General features: G+C 36.3%; 1 protein-coding gene across 2 annotated transcripts; it reads left to right on the forward strand.

Moving 5' to 3' along the window:
* The first annotated feature begins 192 nt into the window (after positions 1-192).
* Positions 193-18,320, forward strand: LOC111782927 (cyclin-T1-3). Of its 2 annotated transcripts, XM_023663777.2 has the most exons (8): positions 193-440; positions 560-648; positions 8,225-8,524; positions 13,723-13,804; positions 15,457-15,591; positions 15,778-15,953; positions 16,073-16,224; positions 16,559-18,320. In XM_023663777.2, the coding sequence occupies exons 3-8, from the start codon at positions 8,298-8,300 to the stop codon at positions 17,587-17,589; spliced, it is 1,803 nt and encodes a 600-aa protein (XP_023519545.2). In that variant the 5' UTR covers positions 193-440; positions 560-648; positions 8,225-8,297; the 3' UTR covers positions 17,590-18,320. The 2 variants fall into 2 exon arrangements, with proteins under 2 accessions (XP_023519545.2, XP_023519546.2); XM_023663778.2 differs by lacking the exons at positions 193-440; positions 560-648; positions 13,723-13,804 and having other exon boundaries at positions 8,384-8,524.
* Positions 18,321-20,699: the final 2,379 nt, after the last annotated feature.

The following is a 20,699-nucleotide window of genomic DNA, read 5'->3' on the forward strand; positions in this document are numbered from 1 at the left end:
ATTATATAAAGTGGTCTAATTTTTTTTTATTATTTTATTTTAGTTCATCTATAAATTAAAAAAAAAAAAAAAAAAAAAAAACTAAATTGGGGAACCAAATTTTTAATTTTGAAAAAATGAAAGAAAAAATTAATTAATTAATTATATTTATTTATTTATTTATTGAGTTGGAATCTGGAAGTCACATTTGAGCACGTTTCACATTTTTCTCAACAGTCTCTCAGTGTTTGTGTTTGCCCAAATCTCTCATAAATCAGTTTGCACGGTCGCATGCCAGCTTCCGTCGAACCCCCTCCCCCTAGGGCACAACAACAGCGATACTGCACCACCCCTCAAATTCATGCTTCTCCTTGTTCTTCCTCTTAATCTCTCTCTCTCTCTCTCTCGCCGATTCAAGCTCTCCATTAGCAACTTGCTCTCACACTCACGGTATTGTATGTGTAAGTTTTTCTGTAATCCCCTAGTTTTTTGAACTTCTCATCGCCCTTTCTTGTCGGTTTTTGAGTTTCTGTCTGCCTCCCCTCGTTCTCGCTAATGGAATCGCTCTACTACTTGGCAGGGTAGGATTTGCGGATTCTGAAAGCTTATCTTGGGATGAAGGGAATCAGGGGGCCAATGAGCTTCGTGGCAGGGGTGAAAAATGCACAGGTAAAGATCGAGAACTTTTGCTTTCATGTTCCTTGCTTTTCTCAAAAGAATTTCCCCGGTTTCCTTATACCCGCATGGGCACGAAGTTGGGTTTTCTGCTTAGTTGGTAAGGAATTCTTGAAAATATGCGGAAAGGGTATAGAGCGTTGGAAGGGCTTATTGCCGAATAGGGTAGAAATGAATTTGGAAATGGGTAAGCTTACCAAAGAGGTCGAAAACTTGTGAATTTGTGCATTAGAGGATAATGAATTTTGCTAGGGAGCGGAAGAAAACATATTCACTTGCATGGTGCATGCCTTTTTAAAGAAATTTTATTGAAGTGGCTTTGCAGTAGTGCAATTGAACACGATTCTCCTTGGCATACAGTTTCATAAACAAACCTGAGTTACAGGAAATTGGTTAGTATTCTAGGCTTCTAACGTGTGGCGAGTGGAGTCTTTCTAGCATATTGTTTTCTACCTATTGTTAGTTTTTTTTTCTTCTTTTTCTTGAGTTTACATTTGCTTTATGGGAATGTGTTCTGTTTGTTTGGTGTGTTTGATGAATAATCGGATTTCATTGAGGAAAAAAAAGAAAAAAGAAAAAAGAGAGAATGGAAGGGTATATAAACAAAAAAAGGAGACCACAAAAAAAAGAGACAACCCATAGAAGGGCCTTCAATCAAGAAAAATAAGGCTTAATGGGTAGTTACAAAGCAATTTAGCCGACGAAGGTCATAGAGATATAGTGAGCCAAATAAAACGTCACTCCAAGACCTCTCAAATACAGACATCCCTTCTCCATGGACTACAACAAAACTCCCCAATCAACGAGAGGAAGGCAATCACATTTGACATGCTCTATTGAACAAGGAACACAAGAGTCCCAAAATGGACAAGGAATTAGACAACACTTGCATCACCATGTGGTTCCTCTTTGAGGACAAATGATACAAACAAGGGAAGGATATGTGTAACAACTAAAACCACTCTAAAAAATATTCTCTCTCTAATCGCCCCTTGAACATTGGACAAACTGAGAAAACAACTAAATATCCTCAGTTATACCTTTCAAAAGGTTCTTGGAAGTGCTTTTAGCCCCTCCAATCTATTTGAAAGAGAGCGACCCTTATTTGCTTGCAATTACTATTTTCCATAAGGAGTTAGACTCGAGAAGGATATGTGTAATAACTCAAGCCCACCACTAGCAGATATCATCCTTTTTGGGCTTTCCCTTTTGAGCTTCCCCTCAAGATTCTAAAATATGTCTATTAGGGAGAGGTTTTCACACCCTTATAATGAATACTTCGTTCCCCTCTCCAACCGATGTGGGATCTCACAATCCACCCTTCTTGGAGGCTCAACGTCCTTGCTAGCACACCGCTCGGTGTCTGGTGATACCATTTGTTACAACCTAAGCCTACCGCTAACTAATATTGTCCTCTTTGGATTTTCCCTTTTAGGCTTCCCTTCTAGGTTTTAAAACACATCTATTAGGGAGAGGTTTCCACACCCTTATAAGGAATATTTTATTCCCCTGTGGGATCTCACAATATGCTAAAGCCATTTAGTCAGCCCTATAATGGGCCCTTAAATTCCCCGTGTCCAAATCCTCGCTTGATTACATGTGACCTGCTCCCTCCCCTTTCCTCAATCTCTTCCTAAAGGAAATCCTTCATGACAAGGATTTACTCATAGACACAAGAATCCTTGAAAGGGGAAGTCATAGCTTGGGATACCCAAAATTGAAACAAATTTCTTCCGTAGTTGACTGTTTTAATTTTGAAAATTTTATAGCCTTTCATTGTGCTCTCTATCCAAGTACTTTGCTGGATTTTCTTGGATATTAATTGAATTGGGTTGCATTTATGTTTCTTTTGTACTTGTTTTTCCGTGTTTTGTTATTCTGCTTTTTGTCTACTCTCTGGTAGAGTTTATATCTTTTGAGCATTAGTCTCTTTTCATCTGTTCAATGAAAAGTTTTGTTTCTTGTTTAAAAAGAAAATTTTTGGACACCCCTCGACATTGACTGAATGAGAGTAAGTCTGCCTCCTCTCAAAGGAAACTCTTCTTCCACGACGTTGGCCTCCTTCAAATATTGCTCACTATCGAGTACCAAAATGAATGGTTTCTAGAGTAGACCCAAAGGGAGTCTTTATGTAAGATGAAGGAAAAAAACCAACCTCACCATTCCAAAGCAACCCATCTATTCAGCCTAATAGTATCTTAATTCTGAACCAATAGTTGGCACTTGCATTTATTAATCTTAAGCTCCTTGATGAAGAAGTCCTGATTAACAAAACAGGAAAAAAAAATCATATTGTAACTGAAGATGAGAAAGAGACAAATTATCCCTCTCAATAATGAACCCTTCAATGATATTCTACTCAACGCATCTCGTAACCATTCTACCTAAGGCATTCACAACCAATTAGAAAAGGGAAGGAGAGAGTGGGCCCTTGCCTAAGGCCTCTTGACAAGCATATCCTACCCCTAGGACCCAACCCCCACACCACCCCCCATGATCTCCATTTAAACCCAAACCCATTCTTTACAAGAATTCATTTGAAGAAATTCCAGTGCACTTGGTCATATGCTTTTCCAAAGTCAAATTTAAAAATGATCCATGCATTATAGTGGATTCTATAACCCTTGATAGATTAATTGGCAATAAGAGCTTGGTCGAGGATAGTTTGCTTCTTCATTATTAAAAAACTGGGCCTCTTCTTCTTTATTAATTAAAAAAAAAAAAAAAAAATTACCAACCTTAAATCCAAAAATCTGTATGTTTAGTTTTTTTTTTTTTTTTTTTTTTGCCTTTCTGTTAATACTCCCACTTTAACTGTGCTTTCTCTTCTTTATGTACTTTTTTATATATAGTGTGCCTCACAAAAAATAAAAGCTCGCACTTTTTTATTGAGCCTTGGGCTTAAGCCCAATAAAGCTATTAGGCTTTATTGTGCCTTGAGCTTTAAAAAACACTAGTTGTGATTTGTTTACCTGCCATAAACCTACTACGTCTTCACAATCATTGAGGGAAGATCTTTTCTAAGTTGAAAGGCCAACGCCTTTGCAAGAACTTCTGCAAACACTAGTTACAAGGTTAATAGGTCAGATGTCCTTCACCATGACAGCTCTATCCTTCATGGGTATAAGGCACACAAGTTTCATATCAAACTATCCAGGACGCCACTCTCAGGAAACTCACAAAAACCTTTCGAAGGCCTCCCTTGATGCAATCCCAAGCATCTTAGAAAAAGGTCATTGAAAAAGCTTCTGGGAGCTTTCTTTGTTCCTAATGAACCTGAAACACAACTTTTTGATTTCTTCTAAGGTGAGTGGCATCCAACTCCGCTTTATCCATGAGCACCAATCCAACCCCTCTAAAAACGACTTAGGACCAGCCAACGAGGCATAAAGGGAAATCAAAAAGTTATAGAATGTAGAGAGGATCTCCTCCTCAATCTCTTTATCCCCTTGCAAAGATATTCATAAAACGTTTTCCGAAGGGCCAAAGAAGTTCTTATTTTGTCTCCCACCCACTTTATGAAAGTAGGCAGTATTAGTCCCCATCCTTAGCCCACTTCACCTTAGCTTTTTGTCTCCAACTCACCATCTTCCTTCTAGCTAGTTTGACAAACTTGACCTATTGAAAGTCACTCCCTCTTAAGGCCTTAACCCTACTCCTTTTTCAAGCCCATCTCAGACCTATAGGCCTTCTCAACAACTCATGCCTTTTGATCCCCAAAATCTCCGAAAACCTTGTTGTTTCAAGATTTCAACACCCCTTTTAGATCCCTCAATTTCTCCATAAAATGGTTCCCTTTGCATCCGACCGACCACACCTCCTTTTGCCACCACAAAGGAAGTGAGGATGTAATGGATGGATGATCTTGTTTTAAGTCTAAATTAGGTTGTTGTTTTTTCTTATTTTAATTTTTAGAGAATTACATGCCCTTTTTTATAAGGGAGAAAGGCTAACTAAATCTAAATCACTGGATGATCTAAATAATCTAAATACCTTAGATAACAGTAAATTTAAATTTAAATAAATCTCTAGGTACTAGATAATAGTAAATCTAAACAATTATCCATAGATACTAGGTAACTAAATCTAAGGAGGTCAACTACTTCCCTTATTTAATGGAATTACACAAATATCCTTCGACATATCAAACTACATGTTTTCAAACTTGAATGGACCAAGACCCCAAGAAGGTGACTTTGAATCGAAGATAAGGGGCAAATCAGTTCCAATATTTCTTCAACCAGTTGAAATAACATACAAGCTAATTGGGAATCATGGTATAGTTTCAACATCTAATCACTTGGAGAATCCTTTGGAAGTGTTTGTTGTAATATTGGTTTTGAATGAGGGGTTTTCACTTTTTCATTGCATTCTCAATGGATTAATATCTCTCAAATTTGTTTTGAGCATTTCCACTGTTTTGGTATAAGTTGAGTTGTTGTTATTGTTTTCTTGAGTTTTTAAGTCATAAAAAAAGTTTTGAGCAAGGTTTTAGGGTTGATTTCCCCTAAAGGAATAAGGATTGGGATGGTGATATGGTAAATGCCCTTAGGTTCAGATAAGTAGTTGTGGAATTTAACTTGTTTACATCACCTACTTAGGACATCAAATGTCGCACAACTTTCTATTGTAGCAGGCAGACCATGTCTTCACATTAGATCTGTTATGTGGACTTTTGAATGAATGCAATGCCAGTTGGTTGATGTCATCCTATTTTAGCCTTTTATTGGTATGAATATGGTTCCCCTCTTAGCAATGAGAGTTTGTACGTTCTTACATTCATTGAAGTTTCTTCTTTTCTTTTTATTTTTTTTTTTATTTTTTTAATAATTAAATTATTTATTATTATTATTTCTATTTAATTTAATTAATTTATTGTCACTTCAGTGGATGAGATGTAACAACCCTATATTTCCGCTAACCTAAAGTGGCTACCATCATCGTAATATGCTCTCTTATGCAGAAATAATCATTTAAAAATATCTTCATTAAACAATGTCATGGACTTACATGTTTTCAAAGAAAGATCTTAAAGTGATGCAAATGAAATATTTAATAAAAAAAAGTATATATTGAAAATAAATATGCCTTATACTAACCTATAGTCTAATAATTTAAATATCACTATCCTATGCATGTGTCATGGTCTTTACTTGCGATACCGTCATTAGCCCTGTAGGGGTGTCTTGCCTTTACATGAAAAATAGAAGTAGCACACGACTTGAGTATTTTAAGAAATACTCAGAAAGTGACCCCACTATTGGGGTTAGGGAATGCAAACGCATGCAACTCATAATTAACATCATAGAGGTGGCTTCCAGTCTGGACAAAATTGGATGTGTAATACTTCCCTACACACGACCCATACGTGCGAGCGTGAGTCTTCAGACGGTTCACCCCCTAGACCCATCATAGTTGGGCTAGTTGAACATAGCCAGATGTCCAGAGGTCAGCAAATCCTTGAATATCATGCAAGACATGATCATCATCATTATAGTGTACGCGTCTGTATTCATCATCATCATAAATGGGGAAGTAACCTAATGTATATGAACACACAATATGCATGAAGTTTCTATAATTTTTATCTTAAATTATCCTTATGTCACAACCCTATACATCATTCACGTAATGGTAACATGCATGCTAGCCTTCGTACATTCATTATCATCATCATCATTTAGGGTTGTGTCTCAGGCAAAACTCCATCATAATGCATCATGACATCTCGTACATGCACATCATCTTAATATGAAATATCATTATATTAAGTCATATCATCATCATGCATCTTACATCATCATGTTATCATGCATCGTCGTCATCATCATATTATGTTGTCATCATATCATTATATCGTCATGTCATCATATCATTATATCGTCATGTCATCATATCATTATATCGTCATGTCATCATATAACATCATGACACCATCATATAACATTATCACGTCATCATATAACATCATATTATCATGTAACATCATCATATAACATAAAACATGAATGACACGTGCAAGGGCCACTGGGCACGTGTCGTCATACATAAGGCAAGGGCCCCAGTGGCCACTATCGGCTTGGTCGAAAGACTTGCCTTATGTATGATGACACATGCCCAATGATCCTTACATGTGTCATTTATGCTTTATGTAATATGATGATGTGATGATGTTATATGATGATATGGAGATGTTATATGATGATGTGATGATTTTATATGAGAATGTTATATGATGATGTGATGATTTTATATGAAGATGTTATATGATGACATGATGATGTAGGATGCATGATGATGAGATGACTTAATATGATGATATTTCATATTAAGATGATGTGCATGTACTAAATGTCATGATGCATTATGACGAAGAGTTTTCTAAGACACAACCCTAAATGATGTTAATGATGATGAACGTATGAAGGTCAATGCATGCATGTTACCCAAAGTAATACGTGAATGATGTATAGGGTTGTGTCACAAGAACAATTTAAGATGAAAACTATAGAGACTTCATGCATATTGTATATTCATATATATCGAGTTACTTTCCCATTTGTGATGATGAGTACGAACGCGTACACTATGATGATGATGATCATGCCTTGCATGATATTCGAGGGTTTGCTGACCTCTGGACGTTCGACTATGGACAACTAGCCCGACTATGATGGGTCTAGGGGGTGCAAACAGCTTGGGACTCACGCTCGCACGTGTGGGTTGTGTGTAGGGAAGTACTACACACCCAATTTTGTCCAAATTGGAGGCCACCTCTATGATGGTTTTAACGATAGGTTCCTAATCATGAGTTGCATGTGTTTGCATTCCTTGACCGTAATAGTGAGGTCACTTACTGAGTATTTCTTAAAATACTCAAGCTGTGTACTACTTCTATTTTTCAGTAAAGGCAAGACACCCATGTACAGCTGATGATGGCATCGCAAGTAAAGACCATGACACATGCATAGGATAGTGATATTTAAAATTATTATACTATAGGGTTAGTAGATGACATATTTATTTTCAATGTTTACTTTGTTTTATTTTAAAATTTTGTTTGCATTGTTTTAAGATCTTCCTTTGAAAACATGTAAGTCTATGACATTGTTTAATGAAGATGTTTTTTAAAGGATTATTTCTGCTCATATTAGGATGATGGTAGCAACTTTAGGTTAGCAGAAATTTAGGGTCGTTATATGGGATATCTCCCTTTTGTAACATTCCATACTGAAATGCTATTATGTCCTATAAAAAAAGTACCTAACTGTAGATGTCCAGACATAGAGAGGAGGTTATTTGTTTTTGTGAGGTTATCTAGATATTTTCTTTCCCATTTTGTTTGTTTCGCTTTTAGTGTGTTATTATTATTTTATGAATGAAGACATTCATTCCAAGCTTATTGGAATTGTGAATAATGGTTCTTATACAACCAATAATTTTAACTTTTGACGATAATTGAGTTCTAAGGAGACAAATCTTCACTGAAGGGAAAACTAGTATATAACTTTTTTAATTCATAGGTTTTTGTGCTATATCTAATTTTTACTTATCTTGATCTTGTTGGCAGGAAATTGCTGCATAAGTTTAAGGGAATTATTGTATAGTCTCTTGCTACTGTTGTAGACTGTTGAATAATACTCATGGCTGGACTTCTGCCATTTGAGTCGACACATCATAGAATATCTGATAGCGGATCCTCAATGAGTTCTCAAGAAAATCAAGATGAAGGAGGTCGTTGGTATATGTCCAGAAAGGAAATTGAAGAAAATTCCCCATCAAGAAGGGATGGTATTGACTTGAAGAAGGAGACTTATTTACGGAAGTCGTACTGCACATTTTTGCAAGATCTGGGCATGAGGCTCAAAGTGTAAGACTTTGCTGTTTGATTGTACCTAAATATTACATATGTCGTAAACATAAAATTTGTTGTGTGTGTGTAGCTAGGATCTATTTTACCTCTTGATGACAGTCCTCGTAGTCGCATTTTTTGGGACTCTGTTGGAGTAAGATACAGAAATGCCATGCTGCTTGGAAGAGGTGTTTTTTCTATGGGGGTTGGCTCATTCTTAGTTGGTCTTGAGTGGCTAATATCCTTGTTTAGAATTCTTGTGTTGGTTAGCAGAACTTTGGAAAAGTTGATTTTTAATGGGCAGGATTTGAACGACGCCTTGTTGGTTAAGCAGTTATGGCGTTTTCCTTGTGAGCCCTATTTTTTAGGGCATAGGAGCATCACAAGCATGGTTCCCATGGTCTTCAAATAGGGTTCTCAAAGAACTTCTAAAGACCAGTGAAAAGCTATCTCTGATGGTTTGCTATGTTTCTCTTCGTTTGTCCAGTGTGTGGTTGGTGATGGGAGAATTACCTACTTTTGAGAAGATAAGTGGCTAGGGGATAGACCTATCTGCCCCTTATTTCCTCATTTACACTATCTTTCATCTGTGAGGAATCATTTGGTAAATGATAGTGCTGCCTTCCACGAATCATTTGTTATCATTTCTAGCTGGTCTAAGATTCTCCCTTGTGATCCGATTAGCCTTCTCAATTACACACTGATAGGACACTCATTCATGGATGGGAAAAAAGTTTGATGGGTGCACCTTATTCAGGCTTTGTGTGGACTACATGGATTGAGTGCAATGATAACCAAGAAATTTCAATGACAAGGAAAGATCTTTGTTTTTTAAGCACATCATCTTGTTAGCTCTATCTGGATGTAAATGCACTTTTTTATTTTTTAAAAAAAACTCTTATAGTATCTCATCATTTTTTGCCAATGGAGGAATCTTTTGTAAGTCCTTTGGCTTGGATTCTTACCCCTCTTTGGTAAATTTCATATATCAATGACTTTTATTTTATTTTCTTTGAGAAATATTCGGTGGACTATATTCTTTCTCGTTTGGAGAATAATCCCAACCATGATATTGGGTTTTGTCGTTTGTTGTTCAATTGGGAAACAACACATGTTATCAACCTTTTGTCCTTGGTTGAGGGTTCTTCTACTCATCCTGCGAGAGGGGATTTTCATTTCTCCTAGCATTTTGGAAGGTTTTTCTTGCAGATTTGTTTTCAGTCTTTAGTGAACCCCTCTCCTTCCAATCAGTCGGTCTTTTCCATGCTGTGGAAGATTAAAAATTCCTAAGAAAGTTAAGTTCTTTACTTGACAGTTTTTTCACAGAAGAATTGAGAATTTGGATTGTGTTTTGAGGATTTCGTCTGATTTGATAGGTCCACAGTGTTGCATCCTTCTGTAATGGCATGGCAAAGGATTTTACCACCTTTTTTGGTGTTGTGTTTTTGCCGGTTCAAGTTGGAATTTTTTCTTTGAGGAGTCTATTTTTTCAGGTTGCTTGGACTAAAGATGTTTGCTTGATAGTCGAGTTCCTTTTTGACCTGCTATTGGTGAGAAGGGTCAGTTTTTTTTGCTTGCAAGGGTGTGAAGTTAAGTCTTTTTGTAAATACCTCTTAGGTCTTATTTTGTTTGATTGGTCATTTTTTTTGTTTTAGTTTGACACCTTTTGTTTGGGCTTGATTTTTTTTATCCCCTTGTATTTTTTCATTTATTTTCAACTTAAGTTTGGTATTTTCCAAAAGTAAAAGAAATATGAAATTCTTTAGGAAAGAAAAGGTAAGGGAAGGTCAACAACCAATAATCGATGCTTTTAGTATTATTACCTAAAGACATCCATAAGCGATTGTAGCATGAGCACTCACTCACTTCTAAGTCCATGATGACAAAGATGTGGATTAAGTTCAAACTGCCTTCTAAATCAACTTTTAGGCACAAAATCAAAAAAGAATTGTACCATCTATACATGATGGTCTATGACAACTTGCTCCTTGTCAACGATGAACTTTGAGGTTGTTTATGACACCTGTGTCTACTCCTTGTCAACAAAAAAAGAACCATCATTGACCTGAAAAAGTGCCTTCGATGCTTTACGAGGCCAACACCAAAGGTTGCAAAAAGATGACCAACTGGTAAAGATTTGAGTTAAGCTACAATTACAAAATAATTTGAAACATTTGACCAAGTAGAAGCAAAGAATAACCAAGTCCCAAAACACCTCCCTTCATTCTTGAGTTCCTTTTAAACTAAAGCTGGCATATAAGCGTAAGCACCCCATTACACCAACCAAAGTATCTTGGCTCGCTCTTTGAAGGTCGTATCACCAATAAGCCTATGGACGGCACCTGATGCTTTGCTAAGCTGGCATTACTGAAAATTAAGTAAGCTTCGGAGGTTTTCCCAATAGGCAGCCACAAAAGGACAAAAGAACTTCACTATCTTATCAAGAACACACCACTTTAGGGAAAGAGCCATGTTCTGAAGGATCTTTTGGATTCTACAAAAAGGATTCAGCCTTTCAAAAGAAAAGATCGACAGGAAAACCTTAGCCCTTTTTGGACAAAGAGCTTGCCATATCATATCAGATTGTTGATGGTTCAAAGCCGCTTGATGGATAATCAGCTTTTTAACAGAAAACAGCCACCCCCACCCCAATTTTCTAGAGTCCACACTTTAACATCTTCTCTGAGGTCTGACATTAGAAAGCATATGGGAGAGTAGTCTATTCTTCCACCTCCAAATCAGTAATGTTTGTTCTGAAATTCAATCACTGTCATTGAAACTCACCTACCAGCATTGTTTATCCAAAGAAACTTTGGATTCAGCAATCCTGTAAAGTTTGGGAAAAGCATTGAGTGGAGAGGAATCCGTTAACTATTTAACCTTCCAGAACCCCGTTTTATCTCCTTTGCCTAAATTGATTTGGCACCAACCTTCAAAAGGGACTAATGCTTTTCATGATCTGGGACCAAGGACTCTTAAAGGTACGAGAGCCTTTCATTAAGGGCCACCAATTTTGCACATTCCATCAATATTTTGCAGCAATAACCGTCTTCACAAAACCCCGTCTTCTCTTCAAGAAAGTGCCACTTCCATTTAGAAAGGAGGGGGCCCAATTTGTAATAGCAAGCTTACTAATACCCATGCCTCCCATAAACGTAAAAAGGGAAGTTGTTTTCAAGTTTATAAGATTAATCACCCCTTCCTCTTTACTACCTTTCGAAAGAAGTCCTCTAATCAACTTCTCCAAGGACTTAATAATTGAGTTAAGGCATGAGAAAATTGAGAAAAAGAGATGGATGCTAGTAAGGATGGCTAGCTACTTCTATAGTTTGCGTCCTTTCTTTCTCCTGGGATTCCACTTTATGCGAATTTGATTTGGGTGACCTTAGATGAAATTGCAATAGAGAAGAGAAATTCCTAGCGGAAGGAATTACAAAAAATTCTACCAATGGGCCCTAAGTGTAGCTAAGTCATAGTTTCTAAAGAAGCCAGGATTTTTACACGAAGGACAAAGGCTAACGAGGAAACAAAATTTAAAAAAAAAAAAAAAAAAAAAAAAAAGCTATCAAAACTCTTCTCAATGTCTTGGAAGATGAAATTATTCTCGTGCCAAATAAATGAAAAGAAAGCCAAAAGCAAAAGCTTTGTCTCTTTGAATGGGTGTTCTGTAAGCATTAAAGTGACGAAGATGAAAGGGGACACCAGGGAGGATGAAATGCCATTTAACCGCTCCCGAAATTCTCTCTTAGAAAATGTATGCATACTGACAAAGAGAACCAGTGGAGTTTCCATTGTCCTCTGCCCTTCTAGAACAAGGACTTGCTAACGATGGAAGGGAAACTTTTGATGTGTCTTCTTTTCTTTCTCTTTTGCATATTTCACTTTTTGGGCTATTAGTATTTAGATCCCAACCCCTTAAATGAGTTTTCTTTTTCTTTCTTTCTTTCTTTTTGTATTTTAAGTTTGTTATTCCCCTTCACCTTGGTCTTTTCCCGGCTCTATTTTCTTCGATTTGGGAGACTAAAATCTCTTAAGAGGTCAATTGTTGGGCTGTTACGTACATGAATTAACACTACTAGGAGGGCTGTGAGGTTTTAGATCCCAACCCCTTAAATGAGTTTTCTTTTTCTTTTTTCTTTCTTTCTTTTTGTATTTTAAGTTTGTTATTCCCCTTCACCTTGGTCTTTTTCCCGGCTCTATTTTCTTCAATTTGGGAGACTAAAATCTCTTAAGAGGTCAATTGTTGGGCTGTTACGTACATGAATTAACACTATTAGGAGGGCTGTGAGGTTTGAGTGGGTTCTTTTGCAATTCCTAGTTTCACCTTTTATCATCTTCCCTAGCTCATCAGCTACTCTTGTGGTCTTTGTCTTCTCTTTATGGAAGGTAAAAATTCCAAAAAGGCTTAAGATTTTGTGTGGTAGGCTTTACTGGGAGATTTTTGTGTGGTAGGCTTTCTAAGTCATTTGTTGTTGGAGGGCCAGTTTGCGAACTACCTTTGGGATCGTTGGCGGAGGTCTTTTGGAGTAAGTGGGGCTTGTAATATGGATGGATCATGTTTATTCGAGGAGGTGCTTCTACATCTTCTATTGAGAGAGAAGGACAAAGCGTTTTGACATGGGAGTTTCTTTGCTATTTTGTGGGATATTTGGCTTTATTGAACTCTAGATTCTTTAGAGGTGATGTGAAATCTAGAGAAGAGGTTTGGGAGCTGGTGAGTTTAATACTTTTATTTTGGCTTCGGTCACTATACTGCTTTGTAATTATACCATTAGTCTTGTCCTTTTGGCTTGTTTTTTTAGTTAGTGGGTTTCTTACCCAAAAAAATAAAAATAGAAGAATCAACACAATTGACCTTGTCAAAGGTTTTCCTCTATACATTGTTGGGGCTTTAGTGGATTGGTTGAATCTAACCTACTCAATATGTGTTGGTTCATTCTTTTAATTAGGTTAGTTCATTTCTTTCACCCCATTTTTCCCCCTTCTCCATGTAATGTTTCTTATATATTAAAAAGAACATCATGGTTTTAAATTCATCAAGTTATGATATTATGTTATATTGGAGGACAGAGATGATTGAGCATACAAAAAGATAGGTTCATCCCACTACACACATAAATGAAATTTAATAAGGTTCCATCAAAATATTATGGATAATTTTCTTATATAAGGATTTATTCTTAACTAGTATATCTCTAAAATCATTTGGAATGCAGGCCCCAAGTAACGATAGCCACAGCTATAATATTCTGTCATCGATTCTTTCTTCGACAGTCCCATGCAAAGAATGACAGAAGGGTATGTTTCTTGTTTAGATTAAATATAACAAAGTTATGCACTGATATATTTTTTTTCAATGATGTGTCGGTCTAAGATTGTTTTAGTTCTTGCTTATATAGGGGCAACATATCCATTTAGGTCCTTTCTAGTCTAATAACAGATTGGTTATTGTCTTAGCTCATAGGACATTCAGATTTCCTAGCAGTGAAAAGAGTGTGATTGATATGGAGTCATGAAATATAAACCATTCTGAAATTTTTTTTCCTTCGTTTGGGGGCATTCTTTGTTCAGAACTCTGCATCTATTTTTAGTAAAGTCTTTCCTGGTGGCTTCTGTTTTGGTCTTTTTCTGTTGGTTTGCTGTTTTGATTGTTATATGAAACTTCTTATTCACCCTGTGGGTGGTGGTTTCCTTCAACATTCTGCATCTTTTCATCGCAATGAAAAATTCTCTTATTAAAAAATGATATCTGTGTGCAAATTGCACTTGGTGTCTTTGGTTAGTGATATAGAAACAAAAAATTGAAAATAAGGAATTCAATGAAAAGCAGAGTTGTATTTCATATTTTCAATGTTTTTGAATGTGTTTAGTGGCATATTTAGAAACTAGATCTCAATTGTAAAAGTTACTCTTCCATATATATTTATAAACAAAGGATAAGTCCATTTCTTTTGTTTTTTGTTTTTTGTTTTTTGTTTTTGTGTGATCTTGGTATGGTTCACGACCTCCACTTGGAATAGTTAACACAAATCTTTTGTAATTATTCAACTTCTATTATTTGTAAGGTGTTTTTGTAGCTTTCTTCTTTTTGGGAAGGGATGCCTTGTCCCTTTGCTAGTTAGACCCTTATCTTCTGATTGTTTTTATTTGTTTTTTTTTTCTTTTTTTTTTTTGGAATGAAGTGGTTTGTGTTTCTTTTAAAATAAATGCACTATATACTTGTAAACTAGTGTGCTTGTCAATGTGTTTTATAATTTTTAATGTAATTTTTATTTTTAAATTAATTTTCAAATTTTAAAACTGGATCCAGTAAAAATATAAATTTTGTGATTATTCACTGTTTGGATTACAAAATCCAAAAGCAGTTAAAAAAAAAAAAAAAAAAAAAAAAAATCTGTCAAACGTGTATTTGAACCCATTTGACAAAGTGAATATGAAAACAAAAGGCAGAATCCAAATTGAAACAGGCAATTTGGGTTTAATTCCAGAAATTGTCATCTTACATGAATGTAGGATTTTGTTGTAATATTTCTATCCATTTATTATGGTTGTTAATAAACAAGCCTAGTTTACCGGCTAAGGAATACTTCTACCTCTAAAAGGTTGTAGGTTTAAATCCACATCTCGACGTGTTGTAATATTATATTCTCGAAGGGGAAAAAAATCCATTTACTCTTTATTCAGTTGAAATATTTTTCAGAAAGGATTTTTTGACGTTTTGTGTAGTTCTTATGGTTTACTGTGGTTGAAATGTTTCGTTTTGTTATCACGGACGCTGCATATGATTCACTCATTTAGTTTGCAAGTGCTTTTTTTTAATTATATTTGCCAACATTTACAGCTAATGTGTAAAAGTAATAGCAGGAAAAATGGTATACGTTAAAGAGGAAAGTATGAATATTGAGTGATTATCAGGATAGTTAGACTTATGTTATTAGTATGATATGCAGATCATTGCAACAGTCTGTATGTTCCTCGCTGGGAAGGTTGAAGAGACGCCTCGCCCACTAAAGGATGTTATCATTGTTTCTTATGAAATTATTCACATGAAAAATCCTGCTGCAGCCCAGAGGATCAAACAGAAGGTTGTCTCTTACTGATGCTGTTTAAACCTTTTAATTTGTTTGCTTACTAAATTACTAGTTACCTATCAATTAGTCGGTCTTCTTGATGTCTGCGCTGTCTCTCCTCTCATGCGTGGTCATACGCACTTAATTGTGCTAAATATTGTCGGTTCACTTATTTATAATTGATCTTTTTAAAACATGCAGGAAGTTTATGAGCAACAAAAGGAGTTAATTTTACTTGGTGAGAGAGTTGTGCTCGGGACCTTAGCTTTTGACCTGAATATTCATCACCCTTACAAGCCACTTGTTGAAGCAATAAAAAAATTTAAGGTTGCCCAGAACGCACTAGCTCAAGTTGCATGGAATTTTGTCAATGATGGGTAAGATCAAGAGGCTATTCGTTTATTCATGAATCTTTTAGTTCCTACTATATGGCCTCTTCTTTATTCTCTCTTCCGACACTTGTTACCAAAATCCTCTGACACTAGTCTTTGGGCAGGTTGAGGACGTCACTCTGTCTGCAGTTTAAGCCCCATCATATTGCAGCAGGTGCCATTTTTCTTGCTGCCAAGTTTCTTAAAGTGAAGCTTCCATCCGATGGTGAGAAGGTTTGGTGGCAAGAATTTGACGTGACCCCTCGCCAATTGGAGGGTTCGTGTCCCTTCATTTTGTCAATTGAGATAATCTCTTACCAAAATTGTCAGCCTTTGCTGTTTGTGACTGATATTTGTAATTCTTCGTCCCGTTAGAATTGTAGAAAACCAACCTGAACCAGATGATTTTAAATATTCACAATTCATTCCTTTAATGCTGTGAAGAATGATCAAGGATGTTATATACTATCATAATATGATTTGGGTCTAGATTTTCAGGATCGAGTGTCATCCACGATAATATAGCTGTTGTAGACTGAGGTTTTTCTTTGTAGTCTTTGAGTGAGCAACCGGAAATCCCAACTAATCATTTTATTTGTATCTTTTCGCAGAGGTCAGCAATCAAATGCTAGAACTATACGAGCAAAATCGGGTGCCACCAGCTCAGGGAAGTGAAGTAGATGGAAGTACTGGTGCGGGTCCAAGTCATCCTAATGTAGCAAAAACCACAGCTGCTACTGAGGAACAGACTTCAAAGCAAGTATCTTCTTGTTCAGCACCTGACCATTCGTATGCAGATAGTCATGGGGTACCTCAAAGAGCTGCCCAGAATCTTGGCAAGAACAATGGGACTGCTACGGAGGCGGGTAGTGTCATTACTGGACACAAGGTGGACCCAGAATTAACAGATAGTCATCATACTGATGAAGTGACCTACAAGGATAATAGCAGAGATATTTCAGACCGAACGAGGTCTGTAGTTGAACACGTTGGAGAAGAGAGAGAAAAGAATAATAGTAAAAGTGAGAATGCGGAAGCAGGAGAACGGAGGGACAATGGTGTATCTCACAAGTCTAGCAGTCTTGTTGGTCGAAACGCTGAGGTTCGGGAAGGTCCCATCGGGCAGTCGCCCAAAGAAGCTATCAAAATGATTGATAGAGACAAGGTCAAGGCAGCACTTGAGAAAAGAAGAAAATCACGTGGAGAGATGTCCAGGAAGAAAGATGTGATGGATGAAGATGATCTCATTGAGAGAGAGCTGGAAGATGGTATAGAATTGGCGGCAGAGGATGAGAAAAACAGGCGGGAGAGGGGGCAAAGCTGGTCTAAGGTTGATAACCAAGATGATGGGAAGGTCTGCGAGGAATCTTCAAGTGCGCATCATTCAGGAACCAAGACCCACACTTCACGGGGGACCAAAGTAGAGAATGTAGTTGAAGAAGGAGAGATGTTAGATGATGCTTCCCCAGCTTTGAATAGCCGCAAGAGAAAAGCTGGGAGGTCCCCTGATTGGCACTCCGAGGGAAAGAAGTGGAACGATTCTAATAACCATCACCATGCTGTGGAAGATGGAAACCGCAAGAATCGATCGGTTCATACCGACAGGGAGCTCAAAAGGCATACCCATGGGAATCACTTATAAGTGTCGTCGTCATCGTCGTCAAGGATTCCGATCTGTTATATTGTAGCATAGCATGCGTGACCTGGGTAGTACAAGTACTGAACCAGATCATTGCAGGGAAGAGTATACCGGTGCCATGGAGCCGTGCATCATAAAATACAGGAACTATGGATGGATGCTTCACCTGGCAATCCTGCAAACATGCATACTTACCACTAATATGCTTCTTCAGTACATAAAAAAGCTAATATGCTTGGCCGAGATGAAATTTACATAGCACGAACATAAGCTTGCTTCCGCCATTTTTCGTGCAAGGAAGCCACGAGGACTGTAATTTTGGTCGTAATTAATATTATGTTTCTGCTGTACTTAGGATCGTTAATATGCTTTTACCATACGAGTTATAAATGTAATTTGGTTTATAGTATTCATATGTAATTTCGGTCTAGGATTCAATTGTATCTCTCTCAGTCCATTGAGCTTTCGGCCAGTATATCGCCCGAAGTTGGAGGAAAGAAAGGTGGACGAATGTAATGCATGTCGGGAATTGTCCTCGTGAATTTTGGTGATGGTAACTGTGTAAACTCGACAGGCAAGTTTTATGTTCCAAAATGTGTTGGAATGTTTGTCCATATAACAAGGCAAAATCACTGTGTTCTAAGCTTTTTTATATGTTCATATGAGCAGCTAACATGGTTGATACCTGAAAGGTACTCTTATGATAACATTTGCTAGCGCAATTTGTCCCCTCATGCATTAGTTCTACTTTCATAAAATCCTTCGAAATTCATATGAAATTGCGCGAGTTCTAATGTACTGATACATTAGGAGTGAGGTCACCCGGTCGAAGTTAATACGCTGAAAAACAGGTTGACACTAGAATCGTCGTCGATGTAAATTGTATTTTTTATATTTTATGAACATGTATCTATCTAGCATTATTCATATGAAATAAAATGCAAAGTTGAGTATAGCTTAACTCGTTAAGATTACATTCTTGATGAAAATACTAAAGGCTCGAATCTTCAAAATAGAAGCTTATACGGTTTTAGCATCAAAATTGAATTTAAACGTTATTAATGAAACAAAAATGGTGTGTATTACTTTTTTTTTTTTCTTTCGAGTTCAACCTAGGGACAAATTTAAACATTTGATCTATTAGTTGAAAATAGATACCTGATTGAACTATATTAAATTTGACAACAATGTATCAGTAACCTACAAGAAAAAACGATCATAGTTGCAAATTACTTATTCATATAACAAACCGATACGAGCCATCACGAGTCGAGTATAGCTTCGACGGGTGGACCCACGAGAAAGTTCAAGTACAAATGAAGTGGGCTTTTCTCCTATCCATATCAGCTTCCTTATTCCCTCCTTCATCTTATCGAAATCCTTCATCTCCACCATTAATCTCATGATCTTCTCCTTCTTCCCCTTTCTGGTTCTGCAACTCCCAAACCCTTCAAACCCTTCAAACCCATTACAGAGATCTCAACAATGTCGCTCACAATCCCCACAAACCTCTCAAACTCCCTCTCTAACCCCAAATTGAGCAACCCATTGGCCTATAAGCCAAAACCCTCTTCGTCAATTCTCTGCTCCTCCGCTCAAAACCAAAATGAAAAGCCCTCCTCCTCTTTTCAGGCCTTCTCCGCCGCCTTAGCCCTCTCCTCCATCTCTGGCCTAACCCCCTGCAAGGAATCCAAGCAAAGAGGAGATTCGCGTTGGGTTGCCCCATTTGATTGTGAGAGGCGACTAGACACATTTAAGAGAGAACAAATTTAGAGAATGATCATGTGTTTATAGTCTAAGAATATACTCTCTATTGATATAAAGTCTTTTAGATAACCGTAAAGCAAAGCCATGAAAGCGCTCAAAGTGGACGACACTCGTAGTCTTTTCACTTTCCTATATTCTAAATATTTTTCTCCAAATTCATGTTTTCAAATGGGTCATAACACAAATTTCAAAAATAAAATAACTTTTTTTAAATTTTAAAATTTGATTTCAGTTTTAAATTTATTTAGAAGTAAATAACATGAAAAAAAAAAATCTTATTTTAAAAAATGAAGTAATTAATAAATTAGGAATTCTTATTATAAAAAAGAAAATAAAACTCTTATTAATGCTACTAAAACACCAATAAATGAACCATAAATTATCACACTTATATATAAATTATTAATAAGAAAAAAGTACTTATTTTAAAAAATTGGGACTAATTTGTAAATTGATTTGTATCCAAAATTAAATTTAAAGAAAAAAAAAACTCAAATAATGAAAATTTGATCCCATGGGCCTAATTTCATCAAATTGGGCCGTATAATCTAAAAGGTTCAATTGGGCTAAGAACTCAAATCCAAAAGGTTAGGCCCAAATCCAACAAAGCCCAAACCTCAAAGAGTCCGGCCCGAAACTAACTAAGCACAAAATTAACTAGTCCAAACCGTACGGGTTGAATTGAGTTGAGTTGATCAGGTTTTTTCAGGTCATCGGGTTTCTTGAAAACCCCTACTCAAATCCAGGTATTGATCTAACTTGAAATGGATGCTACAAGTATTTTTCAACATTTGTAAACTCGAGCGCAATTTAGTAGATAACGAACAATCACCCTTTCAAAAGTCAATAGTTCAATCTTATCGTACCTCAATTGAACGCTTAAAAATTCAAAAAAGCATATTTTTTTAGTCTCGAAATTGGAAAGATATTGTCATAAGTCACGGAATGCATTTCAACAAATTAATTATAAGTTCTATTTAAATTAATCATTTTAATTATATTGAAAATTTCATAAGCTTAAGAAACCATAGGGCGTGACATTAATTATGGTTTTAAAATTAAAATTAAAATTAAAAATTTTAAAAAAAAATCAAATATTGTTGCCGACATTGATGGCAAGAAACGACACAAATCATTGCTAAATTTGTTGACTTTTTTCCTTCTTTTATTTGACCTTTTTCTTTCCCTCCAAACACACAAATTCCACTTTTTCATTGCTAAGAATCAATCATTTTTTTTTTTCTTTTTCTTTCCATAATCTTACATTTTCTCGAGTCGGTGAACGATAACGATAACGATAACACGAACAGTCTCTTAGTTTCTCTATAATTCTTCATGTTAAAAGA

The sequence above is a fragment of the Cucurbita pepo genome, chromosome 20, assembly GCF_057944985.1.
Source record: "Cucurbita pepo subsp. pepo isolate OVF chromosome 20, ASM5794498v1, whole genome shotgun sequence".
Classification (NCBI taxonomy): Eukaryota; Viridiplantae; Streptophyta; class Magnoliopsida; order Cucurbitales; family Cucurbitaceae; genus Cucurbita; species Cucurbita pepo.